This window comes from Bos javanicus, chromosome 5 (genome assembly GCF_032452875.1).
Source record: "Bos javanicus breed banteng chromosome 5, ARS-OSU_banteng_1.0, whole genome shotgun sequence".
Classification (NCBI taxonomy): Eukaryota; Metazoa; Chordata; class Mammalia; order Artiodactyla; family Bovidae; genus Bos; species Bos javanicus.
This window is the reverse complement of record NC_083872.1, coordinates 92,013,035-92,030,736: the sequence shown is the minus strand read 5'-3', so window position 1 is coordinate 92,030,736 and position 17,702 is coordinate 92,013,035. Positions and strand designations below refer to the sequence as shown.

The following is a 17,702-nucleotide window of genomic DNA, read 5'->3' as shown; positions in this document are numbered from 1 at the left end:
ACCTTACTTCTTTCCTCTCTGTCTTGAAAATATGGATTTCTAAATATTCTATAAACATGTAGTCCTTCATATAGAAAGACATTTTGGTTACTTCACATGTAAACTGGATATATACGGTTCTGTCCATCTCCAGAGTCAAACTGACTTTCCAGTAATAGCCAGTGATTCATACTGGTAGAATTTTACTCTATCTCCCAATTATATTAGGTCATATTATAATCATGAGATGGTTTATAATTCATTGTATTCAAGCCACAGGTAGAACTCTACAAGGACTGAGTCCATGACCTTGAATCCATTTCATAGTAAAAATCCAGATGATATCAATGTTTACACTCTAGTGGGGTTTAGCTCATGAATCCATAAACTCTTGAGTACTTACTAAATGCCAGAAACTATGGAGAATACATTAACATATTAGATCTTGTCAGTCTCAAATTTTTCAATTTAGTAAGGAAGACAAAATTCATGTACACAAGCAAATTAGGTATCCAGCATTTCTAAATGTCTAAAACGTGTAAGTAACTGCCTACTAAGACTGAGAGTAACATATTCTAACAACTGCTTCCACCAGTCACAGACATTTCAAAAATAAACCCAAAGCAGAAAAGGACAAATATCATTTTATACTATTTCTTAGCTGATAGTAAAATTATGCTGAATGACAAGCATGTTAAAATAATGTGAAAGAACAGCCTTTTGAAGAAAAAAAAAAGGATTCTAAAAGGTATTGGTGGGCTTTTTTCTTTTGTTTAATAATCATTTCCACTTACCTAAAAAGAAAACTTTTATCATGTGGGTCATAATATATTAAATAGTCATTAAAGAGTATATACAATGTTATTTCATCTAAAGAAGTAGATATGTGATATTTTATTCAGGTAGTCAAATAATTTTTCATAAAATAACATTGAAATCAGACATTGAAGGATACTAGTAAATAGTATTTGCAAAAAAATTCCCTGTTTTAATTATTCAACTGTGACTTTTAGGCTAAGGAAGAAAAATTGGCAGTGAATGATACTAATTCAGATTAATCTTATAATCTGAGATTTAGACTTTTACAGAAATTGAAACAGAGATCAGATGCAATGTGGGCCAATTAGTGTGTGCATGTGTGCTCAGTCGTGTTCAACTCTGTGACCCCATGGACGGTAGCCCTGGTGCCAGGCTCCTTTGTTCATGGAATTTTACAGGGAAGAATACTGGAGTGGGTTTCCATTTCCTGCTCCAGGGGATCTTCCTGACCCAAGGATCGAACCCATGTCTCCTGCATTGGCAGGCTGATTCTTTACCACTGAGTCCCACCTGGGAAACAGACCAATTAGACAAATGAACGTAGTTGTTATTTAGTCACTAAGTCGTCTCCGGCTCTTTTGTGACCCCACACACATGTGTAAAACAGCAATGTTATATGTCTGTTTCTGATTACTTACCTCTTGATTCTCTACTCTTCACATTTCTTTCTTATGGGGTTCTGTAGGTAAATAAAGCATCAGTAAAGGTTTCAAGACCATATCTTCTTCTTATAAAATAAAGACCAAATTTAAATTTACAGAAGATTGTTTTACAGCATTTAGTTATCTATTCTATCACTCAACAAATATTTGTTGAATTTTGGCTGCATCTTTGTCACTGTGCTAGGCTCTGGAGATATATCTGTAAAGGGATGAACAGAATTTCTGTCCCCATGGAGTTTATAGTCTATTGGAAAAAGAAGTATCCTTTGTCAGAAGAACTGCAGTACCAGTGCCAACCTCTGGGGATTTTTTGTTTGTTTCTTAATTGTAGTATAGTTGATTCACAATGTTGTATTGGCTTCTGCCATATAGCAAAGTGAATCAGCTATCTATATACATATATACACTCTGTTGACATTTTTAGTGGGCATCTCTGGTGGCTCAAATGGTAAAGAATGTGTCTGCAATGTGGGAGACTGGGGTTCAATCCCTGGGTTGAGAAGATCCCTGGAGAAGGGAATAGAACTCACTCCAATATTCTTGCCTGGAGAATCTCATGGACAGAGGAACCTAGTGGGCTGCAGTCCATGGGGTTGCAAAGAGTTGGACACAACTGAACGACTAACACTGACTTTTTGCTCTTTTTTGGATTTCCTTCCCGTCTAGGTCACCACAGAGTATTGGGTAGAGTTCCCTTTGCTATTTTATATATAGTAGTGTGTACATATCAATCCCATTCTCTTCACCCCAAGCTATTTTTTTTTCCATTCCAATTCTGGCCTACACATGGACTCCTTTTGGGTTACTTTCTACCTCTGTGTATAATCTATATTTCCCTCAACTCTCTCTCAAATGACTCTTTCTGTGTTAACTTACTCAAAAAGAACTTAATCTACTGTGCCATAACCTAGTTACGACTTGAGAAGTACTTGACATGAGTCATAAATTCTGCCCTCCATGAATGGTCAATAACAAAGGATTATAAGACACAAACATTTGGTGTCTGCTGTGGAGTTCATTGCTCATCCTTGGTAGAGAACAGCCCATTTCCAGATATTCACAGTCCTTTTTGTTTACTCCTGGGAAAAGCTGGGGAAAAATAATCCATGAAATTCCCATCTTGCTTAAAAGCAAAACATCTGTAGAGACCCAAGAGTGTTGCTGGCTGGATTCACTAACATAAAAGCCTGTATTTCATCAGCTTTTCTCTTATTAAAAAATCAATAGCAGTCATTATGGAAGGCTCCCAAAGAACATAGGGACCATTCACCCAGTTTAAAATGTTTATCACACCCATTTTTATATCCAATATTTCCCAGCAGAAATCTTTCTAACTTCTCTACGTGGTGGCAAAGTGTGTCTGCTTTCTGAAGCATAACTATCAAGACAGATTTGGACTCAGTAAGAGAAAAACAGAATTTAAAAAAAAATTTTAATGTTCCCATGTTTTAAGAAGGAACTTATCTGTTTATCTGTACTAGCCACCCTTTCTCTTTCTTATTGCTCCAGTTAAGGTTATTGTTGATGATTTAGTCACTAAGTCATGTCCAATTCTTGTGGCCCTGTGAACTTTAGCCTGCCAGGTTCCTCTTTCCATGGGATTTCCCAGGCAAGAATACTGGAGTGGGTTGCCATTTCTTGCTCCAGTAGATCTTCCCAACCCTGCAATCTAACCCACATCTTCTGCATTGTAGGCAGATTCTTTACCACTGAGCCCACCGGGGAAGCCCTACAGTTTTGACCCATGTAATCTAAGCTGGCAGGCACTTGAACCACATCTCTGTGGGCCAGTGAACAGACCTGGCTAAGTGCACCCACGTTTGAGACCGTCCTTACTCTCACGTGCAGAGTTGCAACACTAAAAGCCGTCTTTCTAAGGTATTAAGCCCATCAACAAGGGCAAAGTTAGCACTTGCTTCCTTTAATCAGCCACATGAAAGGGAGAGAATTTGGATCTGAAGTCATCTATACTTGGCAGACCAGTGTGTGTGTGTGTGTGTGTGTGTGTGTGTGTGTAGGAAGGGTAAGTATAAGGTCTACTTCCCAAGGAAATGTTTGACATAGTCCTAAAGGAGCATGTGTGAATTCAGAATATTCAGAGAAACTAGAAAGGAATTCAGCTTTAGGTGTTCATAGCAAACAGTCAGTCATAGTGTGTTAAAGGGGGACACTGACACAATAAGTGCACACATGTCTCTGGAACTCTGAAGTACAGAACTGATAGAACCTAATCTAGGTTTTAGTTGCTCTGCAATGTATCTCCCTATGGTTGATTTTAAGTTTATTAGTTGGGACTGAAGTTCTATCTGTAGGCTTTCAATGCCTCACAGGGTCAGATATTTTTTCATTCACTCATGCATTCATTAATTCAGACATTCATTAAGTTCTAACTACAAAGCACCATGTTATGCAATATAGACAGTTCAGCATGGACTAAAAACTTAATTTCTGTTCTCAAAGAACTTAAAATCTAATGTGACAAACATACACTCAAACAAAACATAGTTAAAGCTAGGCAGCAATAAGTTCTTTGAAAGAGCTGTAGCCAATATAGGATTACTGTACAAAGAAAGCAAATTAAGAAATCTTATCAAGAGCATCTGTGGTGCTTTCAAGGAGGAAGAAGTATTTGACATGAGCCTTCAAAAAGAATTTCAACAGACAAGGGAAGAGAGGAAAGGAATCCTGACTGAAAGAAAATCATAAGTATGTGTGAAGGCTTAAAGACCATGGGCATGACATGTGTTAGAAATGGAGGTGACCAAGTACACCCGGTCTGTGGCACAGGTGGAGGCCTATGTAGACAGTAAGGTTGAAGTGTTATATCACAGTTAGATTAAGAGTCATTTATGACCAGGATGAAAATTTTGGACTTATATAGCCACCTGAGATATAGCCATCTGAGAACCGAGGAGTGTCTTTGTTTTTGATAAAGGAAGTACCATCATACTAAAATCCATGTAGCTTGGATTTTAGACAGATAACTTAGAAATTATGTAATTAGATAAGGATTGAAGAGCCAGAAATAAAAGCTATTCAAGTTATCTAAGCAAATGAAGATGGGGAGCTGAGCTGGAACAATAATTGCAATGGAGGATTGTCATTGGGAATCAGGAAGAAGAGAAACTCAAACAAGATATGAATTTCTTGTTACTATGGGCTTCCCTGGTGTCTCAGACAGTAAAGAATCTTCCTGCAATGTGTGAGACCTGGGTTTGAGCTCTGGGTCAGGAAGATCCCCTGGAGAGCGGAATGGCTTCCCACTCTAGTATTCTTTCCTGGAGAATGCCATGGACAGAGGAGCCTGATGGGCTACAGTCCTTGGAGTCACAAAGAGACTCGACTGAGTGACTAACACGTTCACTTCTTGTTATTTGGACAATGGTGGCAGTGAGATATGAAATAAGAAGCAGGAGGGAGAGTTATAGAAGAAAATTTGCTCAACTTTAGATATCATGAATTTAAGATGCTCGGTCATCCACAGGGAAAGACAGCTAACAACTTCCCAGGACAACCTAATCCATTCCCATGGTTTCAATTACTATCTGTATGCTGCTGCTGCTGCTGCTGCTGCTGCTAAGTTGCTTCAGTCATGTCTGATTCTGTGCGACCCCATAGACGGTAGCCCACCAGGCTCCCCCGTCCCTGGGATTGTCCAGGCAAGAACACTGGAGTGGGTTGCCATTTCCTTCTCCAATATCTGTATGCTAATAACCCCCAAATCTGTATTTATGCTTTAGGCCCCACCCAGTCTGCCAAATATATCCAGTCAACCACCCAGTTTTCTCAATTCTATCCCCTAGGTATATTTAACGGAGAAGGCAGTGGAACCCCACTCCAGTACTCTTGCCTGGAAAATCCCATGGATGGAGGAGCCTGGTAGGCTGAAATCCATGAGGTCGCTAAGAGTCGCACATGACTGAGCGACTTCTTTCACTTTTCACTTTCATGCATTGGAGAAGGAAATGGCGGCCCACTCCAGTATTATTGCCTGGAGAATCCCAGGGACGGGGGAGCCTGGTGGGCTGCTGTCTATGGGGTCGAACAGAGTCGGACATGACTGAAGCGACTTAGCAGCAGTAGCAGCAGCAGGTATAATTAAACTCTAGTAGCTTTTCTTCATTCCTCAGCAGTCTCCAATCTAGCCTCTTATTTGGCCCCACTTTATTTTTCACATGTAACCATGATGATCTTTCTCAAACACAATTCATTCTTTTTATACTCATATATAAACATGAAAGGAGCTTTCTTTGCCTTTAGGATAAAGTACAGAATATTTTGGAAAAGGCAATGGCACCCCACTCCAGTATTCTTGCCTGGAAAATCCCATGGATGGAGGAGCCTGGTAGGCTGCAGTCCATGGGGTCGCTAAGAGTCAGACACGACTGAGTGACTTCGCTTTCACTTTTCACTTTCATGCATTGGAGAAGGAAATGGCAACCCACTCCAGTGTTCTTGCCTGGAGAATCCCAGGGACGGGGGAGCCTGATGGCTGCCGTCTATGGGGTCACACAGAGTCGGACATGACTGAAGTGACTTAGCATAGCATAGCATAGCATACAGAATATTTCCTATTGCTAAAACATCCCACATTCTTAGCCTTTTCAGCCCCATCTCTTGTCACTCACCCACAGGATACCCAATGTTCCTGAAATCTGTCTTGGATCTCTGTCTGTGAACAAATGGAAGATATCTTGCTCTTCTCTGTCCATCTATTTATGCTTGTCCCTCAGCCTATGTGTAAAGAGTAGGAAGGGAAAATAGTTTCAAATCCATTTTTTTCCACTTGAACTTCATCAAGTCAGTCACAACTTCAGCCATCCTCCATAGCCACACTCAGTTTATTCTTTTTTTTTTTTTTTTAGATTTTTTTTTTAATGTGGACCCTTTTTAAAGTCTTTATTGAATGTGTTACAGTATTGTTCCTGTTTTATGTTTTAGTATTGTGGCCACAAGGCATATGGGATATTATCTTCCTACTGCTGCTGCTGCTAAGTCACTTCAGTCGTGTCCGACTCTGTGCAACCCCATAGACGGCAGCCCACCAGGCTCTGCGTCCCTGGGATTCTCCAGGCAAGAACACTGGAGTGGGTTGCCATTTCCTTCTCCAATGCGTGAAAGTGAAAAGTGAAAGTGAAGATGCTCAATTGTGTCTGACTCTTATCGACCCCATGGACTGCAGCCTACCAGGCTTCTCCATCCATGGGATTTTCCAGGCAAGAGTACTGGAGTGGGAAAAAAAAAAAAAAGTACTGGAGTGGGGTGCCATTGCCTTCTCCAATTATCTTCCTAACCAGGGATCAAACCTGCACCCCCTTCATTGGAAGGCAACGCCTTAACCACTGGACCTTCAGGAAGTTCTTCAGTCTTTTCTTTATTTTTAGGATCAACAGCATTGTTCTTAACTTCCCACAACTGTTCTTAACTTCCCTTCCTCTATTCCAGAGCAGGAAGTACTTTATTTTAGTCATGAGATACTGATGACATTCTTTTTTTTCTCAGAGCTCACATTTATCTCAAAGATCTATTTTTTTTCTAAGATGTTTGCCTATAACTAAAGAGAGTATTACCCCTTCAATATGCACTATAATTTAAACAGAGCATTTTCCCAAAGTTTGGCAAAAAAAAATACCTGAAACTTAGTATGGTTTAATCTTTGTTTCATTGTTTTAATATTTTTTAATAAATTCAGTCACCACTTAACTAGGGAAAAATATGTTCTTATAGTAAGAGTCATTGATTCATGAAAGAACACAAGATTAAAAAGCAAAGGAATGGGGCATAAGATTAAGCAACAAAAAGATGAGTTTTTTTCTTTCCTTACACACCATTTGACCTGGATGCTTCACTTACATGTTTGGAGGGATTAAGTTTTTCTTCTTAAAAATAGGTATTGTGATATAATTTTTGTGCTATAATTTATATGTATAGCTCTTTCTTAATCATTACTAGTTGATTCTCCCAGAACATGTTGGGTATTTTTACATCCACTTTAAAAAGGAGAAAATTCCAGATCATTTAGATTTTAAATCATGGATCCAGAAATTCGGACACTAGAGCTCTTATTATTTCTGTTTTCTCTTGCTGAACATGCCTCTTCTACAGAAGACAAGAATGGAGATTTTATTTATATTTATTGAGATTTTTTTTGTTTGTTTTGTTTGTGTGTTTTTGTTTTGCTAAGATGTTACATGCAGGATTGCCCGAGCTAAGCGGAATCCAAGACCTGAAATATGTGTATAATAATCTTCGTCCACAAGATACAGACCTGGAAGCAACAAGTCATTTTACCAAGTAAGACTAGCTGTGAATGTATGAGTGTGCATGTATTCTTGTATACAGACATATCTCACATTTGTGATGATCTTAGGGTGAACAGTCATGGGTATAAAGCTGTCATTTCCACAACAAGCTTGTGTCTTTTCCACAGGGACAGAAAAGCAGCAATGCAGACTGTCTAGCAGGAGGCCTTAGTCAGCATTTCTGTAGCAAAAGCTATTGTTTGCTAACCAGCCTCTACATGTAACACATTACTCAGTAAAGAGGTCAGAGAGCTGACAGAAATAAATTGGTTGTTCTACTTGAACTATGTCCTGAAAAACAATTTGGAAAAAGATTTATGATGGAATATGGACTCACTACTTTCATCTCTAAGACAATACAAATGTTGGAATATTTGGTGACTATCTTCTGTTGTTAATCTAGTTTTTATTAAGCCTGTCTGGGAAAGCACTAGTGAACAAGAAGATAAGAGTCTGGGCACAATACGCTGATTATCAGTTAGATTCCAAATCTGTCAAGTGGGTGGTTCATTTTATAATACAAAAATCTTTTGAACTTTAATTTTTGAAAGGATAGAAAAAGTGCTAGCAGATTTTAGATGCTCCATAAACATTAGCTGTAATCATTACCCTAGTAAACATTTTAAGTAGAGAAATACAGTGCTCTTTCCTGTAATTTCTTAATATTGAATCTTGTGTGTATATTCAGTCACTCTGTCGTGTCCAACTCTGTAATCCCATGGACTGTATAGCCCACCAGTCTCCTCTGTCCATGAGATTTTCTTGGAAAGAACACTGGAGTGGGTTGCCATTTCCTCCTCCAGGGGTTCTTCCCAACCCAGGGATCAAACCTGCATCTCCTGCATTCTCTGCATTGGCAGAGAGATCCTTTACCACTGACCTTCCTGGGAAGCCCAATATTGAATCTTATTTGAGTCTAATTTTTAATCGTTCTAATATTTTCAACTGGCAATTAGTAAACACAAATTATACTTTTTTAATGGATGTATGTTCTGTCTTTTTATTTATTTTATTTTATTAATTTTTTAATTTAATTTTATTTTTAACTTTACAATATTGTATTAGTTTTGCCAAATATCGAAGTGAATCTGCCACAGGTATACATGTGTTCCCCATCCTGAACCCTCCTCCCTCCTCCCTCCCCATACCATCCCTCTAGGTCATCCCAGTGCACCAGCCCCAAGCATCCAGTATTGTGCATCGAACCTGGACTGGCAACTCGTTTCATACATGATATTATACATGTTTCAAAGCCATTCTCCCAAATCTTCCCACCCTCTCCCTCTCCAACAGAGTCCATAAGACTGTTCTATACATCAGTGTCTCTTTTGCTGTCTCATACATAGGGTTATTGTTACCATCTTTCTAAATTCCATATATATGCGTTAGTATACTGTATTGGTGTTTTTCTTTCTGGCTTACTTCACTCTGTATAATAGGCTCCAGTTTCATCCACCTCATTAGAACTGATTCAAATGTATTCTTTTTAATGGCTGAGTAATACTCCATTGTGTATATATGTACCACAGCTTTCTTATCCATTCATCTGCTAATGGACATCTAGGTTGCTTCCATGTCCTGGCTATTATAAACAGTGCTGCGATGAACATTGGGGTACACGTGTCTCTTTCCCTTCTGGTTTCCTCAGTGTGTATGCCCAGCAGTGGGATTGCTGTATCATAAGGCAGTTCTATTTCCAGTTTTTTAAGGAATCTCCACACTGTTCTCCACAGTGGCTGTACTAGTTTGCATTCCCACCACTGATAGTAAAATCTTTCCCACACAGGTATTATTTTTCTCTCCTTTTCCCAGAATGTATACTGTAGAATCTCTCTCCATTCCAAGGGATTAGGGGGAGTTCATGGGAATGTATGTTCTAAACACTCAGAGAATTTCACTTTTGCAAGGAATCTCTGTTTCATGAACTTTAATGGATAGGCTGCTCTTGTGGTTGAATAGTAGAAATATGACAGAATATTAGAGCTAGAAGAGCCCTTATTGTTTACTTATTTATTTATTCTGACAATAAATATGCAAATCAGAAAGCTGAGATCCAAAGAATTAAGGGCTTGCCCATGATTTAAAGAAGTAGTAAGAAATAGAGCTGGGACTAGGGCCCAAAGCTAAGACTTTGATCCCATGCTCTAGGGTTTTTTTCAGCATTCAACATTGGAAACTATATGATATGATTAAGGAACTCCAGGCAGAGGCCCTGTCAAAAATATACCTTCCTGCTATTTGGTTTGTTTCTGAAATTCTACCATTAGTGATTCTTTATGTAGGTCTGGTTTTTTCAGTCTTAACCCTGAATATTCATTGGAAGAACTAATGCTGAATTTGAAGCCCTGAAAATTTGGCGACCTAATGTGAAGAGCCAGCTCATTGGAAAAGACCCTGATGTTGGGAAGGATTGAAGGCAAGAGAAGAAGGGGACAAAAGAGGATGAGATGGTTCGATGGCATCACCGACTCAATGGACAAGAGTTTGAGCAAACTCCAAGAGATAGTGAAGGACAGGGAGGCCTGACCTGCTGCAATCCATGGGGTTGTAGAGTCAGATATGACTGAGTAACTGAACAACAGAAATGCCCTTTAATAGTAAAATTACCTCTGAAAGAAGCAATGGTGTATATCTACTTGCATGCTGAGTTGCTTTAGTCATGTCCAACCCTTAGAAACCCTATAGACTGTCACCCACCTGGCTCCTCTGTCCATGGGATTCTTTAGGCAAGAATACTGGAGTGGGTTGCCATGCCCTCCTCCAGGGGATCTTCCGGACCCAGGGATTGAACTCACATTTCTTATGTCTCCAGCATTGGCAGTCGGGTTCTCCACCACTAGTGAAACTTCAGTTCAATTCAGTTCAGTCGCTCAGTCATGTCCGACTCTTGCAACCCCATGGTCCATAGCATGCCAGGCCTCCCTGTCCATCACCAACTCCCGGAGTCCAACCAAACTCATGTCCATTGAGTCGGTGATACCATCCAACCATCTCATCCTCTGTTGTCACCTTCTCCTCCTGCCCTCAACCTTTCCCAGCATCAGGGTCTTTTCCAGTGAGTCAGCTCTTTACATCAGGTGGCCAAAGTATTGGAGTTTCAGCTTCAACATCAGTCCTTCCAATGAACACCCAGGACTGATTTCCTTTAGGATGGACGGGTTGGATCTCCTTGCAGTCCAAGGGACTCTCAAGAGTCTTCTCCAACACCACAGTTCAAAAGCATCAATTCTTCGGTGCTCAGCTTTCTTTATAGTCCAACTCTCACATCCATACATGACTGCTGGAAAAACCATAGACTTGACTAGATGGACCTTTGTTGGCAAAGTAATGTCTCTGCTTTTTAATATGCTGTCTAGGTTGGTCATAACTTTCCTTCCAAAGAGTAAGCATCTTTTAATTTTATGGCTGCAGTCACCATCTGCAGTGATTTTGGAGCCCAGAAAAATAAAGTCAGCCACTGTTTCCACTGTTTCCCCATCTATTTGCCATGAAGTGATGGGACCGGGACTGAATGCTGAGTTTTAAGCCAACTTTTTCACTCTCCTCTTTCACTTTCATCAAGAGGCTCTTTAGTTCTTCTTCACTTTCTGCTATAAGGGTGGTGTCATCTGCATATCTGAGGTTATTGATATTTCTCCTGGCAATCTTGATTCCAGCTTATGCTTCCTCCAGCCCAGCATTTCTCATGATGTACTCTGCATAGAAGTTAAATAAGCAGGGTGACGATATACATCCTTGATGTACTCCTTTTCCTATTTGGAGCCAGTCTGTTGTTCCATGCCCAGTTCTTACTATTTCTTCCTGACCTGCATACAGGTTTCTCAAAAGACAAGTCAGGTCATCTGGTATTCCCATTTCTTTCAGAATTTTCCACAGTTTATTGTGATCCACACAGTGAAAGGCTTTAGCATAGTCAATAAAGCAGAAATAGATGTTTTTCTGGAATTCTCTGGCTTTTTCAATGATCCAGTGGATGCTGGCAATTTGATCTCTGGTTCCTCTGCCTTTTCTAAAACCAGCTTGAACATCTGGAAGTTCATGGTTCATGTATTGCTGAAGTCTGGCTTGGAGAATTTTGAGCATTACTTGACTAGCATGTGAGATGAGTGCAATTGTGTGGTAGTTTGAGCATTCTTTGGCATTGCCTTTGGAATTGGAATGAAAACCGACCTTTCCCAGTCCTGTGGCCACTGCTGAGTTTTCCAAATTTGCTGGCATATTGATTGAAGTACTTTCACAGCATCTTCTTTTTGAATTTGAAATAGCTCAACTGGAATTCCATCACCTCCACTAGACCTCTATTAACTTTGTTTGTAGTGATGCTTCCTAAGGCTCACTTGACTTTACATTCCAGGGTGTCTCACTCTAGGTGAGTGATCACACCATCGTGATTAACTGGGTAGTGAAGATCTTTTTTGTACAGTTCTGTGTATTCTTTCCACCTCTTGTTAATATCTTCTGCTTCTGTCAGGTCCATACCATTTCTGTCCTTTATTGAGCCCATCTTTGCATGAAATGTTCCCTTGGTAGCTTTAATTTTCTTGAAGAAATCTGAGTTGCCAGTCCAGGTTCGATGCACGATGCTGGATGCTTGGGGCTGGTGCACTGGACGGCCCAGAGGGATGGTATGGGGAGGGAGGAGGGAGGAGGGAGGAGGGTTCGGGATGGGGAACACATGTATACCTGTGGTGGATTCATTTTGATATTTGGCAAAACTAATACAATTATGTAAAGTTTAAAAATAAAATAAAATTAGAAAAAAAAAAAGTTAAAAAAAAAAAAAAAAGAAATCTGTAGTCTTTCCCATTCTGTTGTTTTCCTCTATTTCTTTGCACTGATCACTGAGGAAGGCTTTCTTATCTCTCCTTGCTATTCTTTGGAACTCTGCATTCAAATGGGTATATCTTTCCTTTTCTCCTTTGCTTTTTGCTTCTCTTCTTTTCACAGCTATTTGTATGGTCTCCCCAGACAGCCATTTTGCTTTTTTACATTCCTTTTTCTTGGGGATGGTCTTGATCACTGTCTCCTGTACAATGTCATGAACCTCCATCCATAGTCATCAGGCACTCTGTCAGATCTAATCCCTTAAATCTATTTCTCACTTCCACTGTACAATCATAACGGATTCTATTTGGGTCATACCTGAATGGTTTAGTGGTTTCCCCCACTTTCTTCAATTTAAGTCTGAATTTGGCAATAAGGAGTTCACTTCTATGTGCCACTTAGAAAACTACAAATATTAGTTGACAGTTGACTGTGGCAAAAGACACTAGCTTGAAGACTTGAAGAGGTGTTTCAGATCCTCAGTTTCAAGGATGAGGGACTCTCAAGTTGCCTCGATTAGTGGGGGCAGGGACTAATGAGAAATCCCAAGGAAGGACTGGCTAACTGCCTGCCTCAGGAAGAACAGAGGCACAAGGCCTGGAAGGTCCTTCCAGATTTGTGTTGAGGGCAGGTCTGGGGACCTCATGAATAGGAATCAGCCTTTCACTTAAGCTTCTGACCTTGCTACAGTTAACTCCATCCAAGGTTCACCTGGTACCAAAAATAGTCCCCTCAGGCTATTCCATCAGGATCTGACTTGGATGCCCTTCTTTAAAGTGGGCTGTAGCAGGGCAGGCACAACGATTGGCATGTCAGTGAGACAGGGTAGGATAGGGGAGGAATGAAGAGAGGGCCAGAAAAGGTGGAGATTGAAAACATGATTGTGCTCCAACCTGCATTTTATGTGTCATGCTTGAACAATGCAGTTATAGGCTGCAGTCCACAGATAGTCCCTGCTACCATTTAGAACAAAGGGAAAAACTATATATTAGATGAAGAATGTTCTTTCAGGATGAGGCCATAGAAAAAAGGTAAATAAGCTTTGTCTGCCAGAGTCTCATCCCTCCACATCCTCCAACTTCATCTGGCACACTCAGATCTGTGAGGGATGGAATTGTAGAGATGGGAGAGCTTGCCTATGTCGACTCATCTCCCCTTCCCATTGAGAGGACCTGACCAAACAAAGGAAGTGGATCTGAAGCCAGTAGATTTCTGGCAGTGAGTTAGATCTCATTATCTGCCTGCATCTCTCTGCCAGGCTAATTTTCTCACTTTCAGATGTTATGTGGTACATTCGGTTAATTAAGTTTTTTCTACAACTTTATAGTCAAGAACTTGTTCTCCTTGGGAGACTTAAAACGCATCTGGTCATCTAAACCACAGCACATTATTATTCTGTTCAGTAATTGTCTTTGACTCGCCATTTCCTACCTCTTACTTTTGAGGACCTTATAACTTGATTGTCTTTATTGAAGTTTATCCACACCACCTCTGTTATTCCCAAATGAATTCTTGTCATGGTAGATCAGTTTGGCAATATGCTTTCAGTCCTGCAGGTCTTCCCTGGTGGTTCAGTGATAAAGAATCCACCAATGCAAGAGATGGAGGAGATGCCAGTTCAGTCTTCCCCTGGGTTAGCAAGATTCTCTGGAGGAGGGCATGGACACCCATTCCAGTACTATTGCCTGGGAAATCCCATGAACAGAGGAGCCTGGTGGGCTACAGTCCATGGAGTCACAAAGAGTCGGATACAACTGAGCATGCATGTATTCATTCCTGCTTTGTCTTTTTAACTTGTGTGTACAGCCTCATCAAAAATGGCTCCCTAAGAGTCATAAAATTACTAGAAAAGAGGAGGGTGTCTGATCTAACTTTTACTCCTATCCATCTCTTGAGACTCTGGACGTCATCCACAAAGCCTCTTCAGATTATTTTAATACAGACTAGTCTTCTATAACTCTACAGAACGTGTACTATTTCATGATATGCCTAATTTATTACTGAATTATATACTATTTAGTATATCACCTAAGTTAATCTGCTGGTTGGTTTAATCAGTTTCTCCCAAGTAAACAGAGGACTTATTTCCAATTCCAAAAGTATCTGAATGTGAAACAAGCTCTAGTGCCTTAAAATATATCAAAAAGTTTATCTTCAAAGAAAATACAATTTTAACATGAAACATCGTGTATAAAATTCATATAATAATGGCCAATATTTAATACAGTGCTTCTTACATGTCAAACCTTGTTCTAAGTACTTTTCATACAGTAACTTGTTTAATCATCATGACAAGTCTATGAGGCAGTATCACTTTTCTCTACATTTTTAGATCAGGAAATTGGGACCCCAGAGAAAGAAAATGATTTGACAAAGGATACAGCCAATAGGAGACAAAGCCATGATTCAAATCCAGGGGCTCATGCCCCGTAGTGTGGGGTTTTAAGTTCTACTGTGCTCAGATGCTCCCCTCGCATGTGAGGGCCACTGGAGTTGTGCTGCTTCATAATTCAGATCACAGTTTTTTGAGGTTCTTCGGAGCCCATGCTGGCTGCAGGATGATACTGTAACCTTTCCTGGGCACCTATCTTCATTCCTGAATACCCCGAGCCTTGGCAGACCGAGGGCCTTCCCAGAATTATTATTCTAGCTCTGTACTGTGCCACCATCTGGTGTCCCCCAAGTGTTTGGTTCAGGATGGTGGTGCTAGTGGTAAAGAACCCACCTGGCCATGCAAGAGATATCAGAAATGGCAGTTTGACTGGGTTGAAAAGAGCCTGTGGAGAAGGGAATGGCAACCCACTCCACTATTCTTGCCTGGAAAATCCCATGGACAGAGGACCCTGGCGGACTACAGTCCATGGGGTCACAGAGAGTCGGACATGACTAAAGTACACACACACGCTGATACAGTGGTTGGCCTGGGAGATCCCCATGGGATAACTTGATTACTGATGCCAAGAATACCTCCTGCCTTCCCACTTTTGGCACGTTACCAGATGCCTTGAACCTGTATTTTTTTCTACTTTTCTTCTCAGAGAAATCTCCAGGAGACTCACGCTCCCATTAATTTCTAAGAGCCTGTCTCAGTAGTATCTTTTGTCCTAAAATCTCAATTATGTACCTTTATTTTTTACAAGTGATTTAATATGCTTTAAGATTATCTTTTCAACTCTCCTGTAAGTTCCTTGGTCATTATCTGTAGATCAAATGTTTAGGGTCTTTCCTGTCACACTTTCCATCCAGCACTTTGAGGAACCTATTATCAAGGTTCAAGAAGCCTTGAATTGAATGTTACTATGTGTCTTTACCAGTTAAGAAGTTACTTAAACTCTCTATTATTTATACATTTAAAATTTTAAAGGAAATTGTACAATAGTCTTCTGTTAATGCTTAACATATAGAGTGAATTTATAAAAACAGGGTGGTGAATTGAAAACAATAAGGAAGCCTTAAAAACTTCTGTGTGCTCGTTTACTTGTCTGGATAAATAATATTATCTTAAGCTACGTTTTCTGAAATTATATGAATGTCAAAACTTAAGGAAAAAAATTGAAGTGTCGATGATAGAGCACATAATTTACCAAAAAGAAAACCAAGTTCAGTAATGGATCCAGCAATGCTCTTGGGGCCTCAATGAGTGTCATTAACTTGGGTATACTTATGAGAGCCCTGGTATATTTAAACCCCTTGTTCTCTTTGTTCTAACAAGCTAGAAGTATTTTATGCCACTTTTTATTCTGATATCTCTACTAAGATACAGATAAAACTAAAATGAAAATCAACCCTCTCCCACCACCACTACTAAACTCAGAGATCTGGGTCATGAATGAGGACTAAGCCATCTGAGACACAGCATGTGTGGGTACCTTAAGTGCCCGCATCCTGACTACAGTATTAGCATTAAGAGGTTGCCCCTCTTGACCCTCTTCGAGACTTGAAAGAAATAAATGGCTTTTCCCGTGTCTCTCAGGGAGTACTCTATTCATGAACAATACAGAATCCTGCTTCACTCTTGGGTATTCACATTCTGGGTTAAGAAATGATCACAAGAGCTTCAGAGGATGTGTGACATTAAAAAATCATATTACAATGAATAGCATTTAGAGAAAAATGAAAATAAAATTGGTTTACTGGCCACAAAGGTTTTTTACCTCATTGCCAACTCCTCTCTCTGCTTCCCTTACTATTTTTTGTTTTACTCCCCTTACAGCTGCGAACATTCTGCTGAATAGAATCAGCAAAGTATCACAACTCAGTCCCTGCAAATTGATACTCTCATGTAATATCTCTGCCGAGCCCACTGCTAGGCAACAAAGGCAACCATCCATTAAAGTGCCATCCAAATGGGTTGTTTCAGAATTTTCAGTCACTCTCAAACCTCAGGCGAGCTGTCCTTTAGAAACAGGCAACCTATTTCACAGGCCAGACCGGGATCATCAAGCATAAATTTCCCGGCCTACCTTCCCTCCTAAATGCAGATCCTGCTTTTCACTTTACCTATTTCCTCCACCAGAAATATGAGAAGACATTTTCCATGTCTTCCCAGATAATCCATTTGGCCTGCCACGCAGATTCTTTGGTATAGTAAGTATAAGATCTCCTGCTCTTCAGCTAAAACTGTAGGCAGCTTGAAGCAAAACAGAACCCCAGGCTTCAAAATACCCACTTATTTGCATCAGTGGGATATTTTGATAGCAAGAACTAGATTCTATCTGGTATCTCTGGGGAGAAGAGTTTATGTGGACTCACACTGTCACCTAACAAACTCCAGAAACAGATATGCCTGACCAGTTTCTATTGAAAATGAAGGCCTTTTCTTCTGCTTATCTTTACCTAGCAAATACTACTTCTCTTTGCCTATTGGCCAGTATTCTCTCATATAAATTCCAGAGAGAGTCTGTCTAATTGACTTAACTAGTGGCCTTTATTGCTACTGGACAGGGTCCTTCATGCAAAGCCATCATGGATTCGGTTGTCCATTCTTGTTCTCACCGTGGGCCACCCCTTCACAGAGAACAGCCTGGAGCTTGTTCTCTGAACTCTGGGCTTTAGAAGGAACAATCTTAATAATGAGGGGTCATTGGGTAGTACAGGCACAATGACTGTCCCAAGA

At 40.1% G+C, this 17,702-nt stretch overlaps 1 protein-coding gene across 4 annotated transcripts in view; it reads left to right on the top strand.

Moving 5' to 3' along the window:
* PIK3C2G (phosphatidylinositol-4-phosphate 3-kinase catalytic subunit type 2 gamma) overlaps nt 1–17,702 on the top strand; it is a 669,174-nt gene that overhangs the window by 544,300 nt on the left and 107,172 nt on the right. For all 4 annotated transcript variants that reach the window (XM_061417725.1, XM_061417726.1, XM_061417724.1 and 1 more), the window contains one exon: nt 7,645–7,754. In XM_061417725.1, coding sequence (XP_061273709.1) covers nt 7,645–7,754 — 110 coding nt within the window. The remainder of the gene's footprint in view (nt 1–7,644; nt 7,755–17,702) is intronic.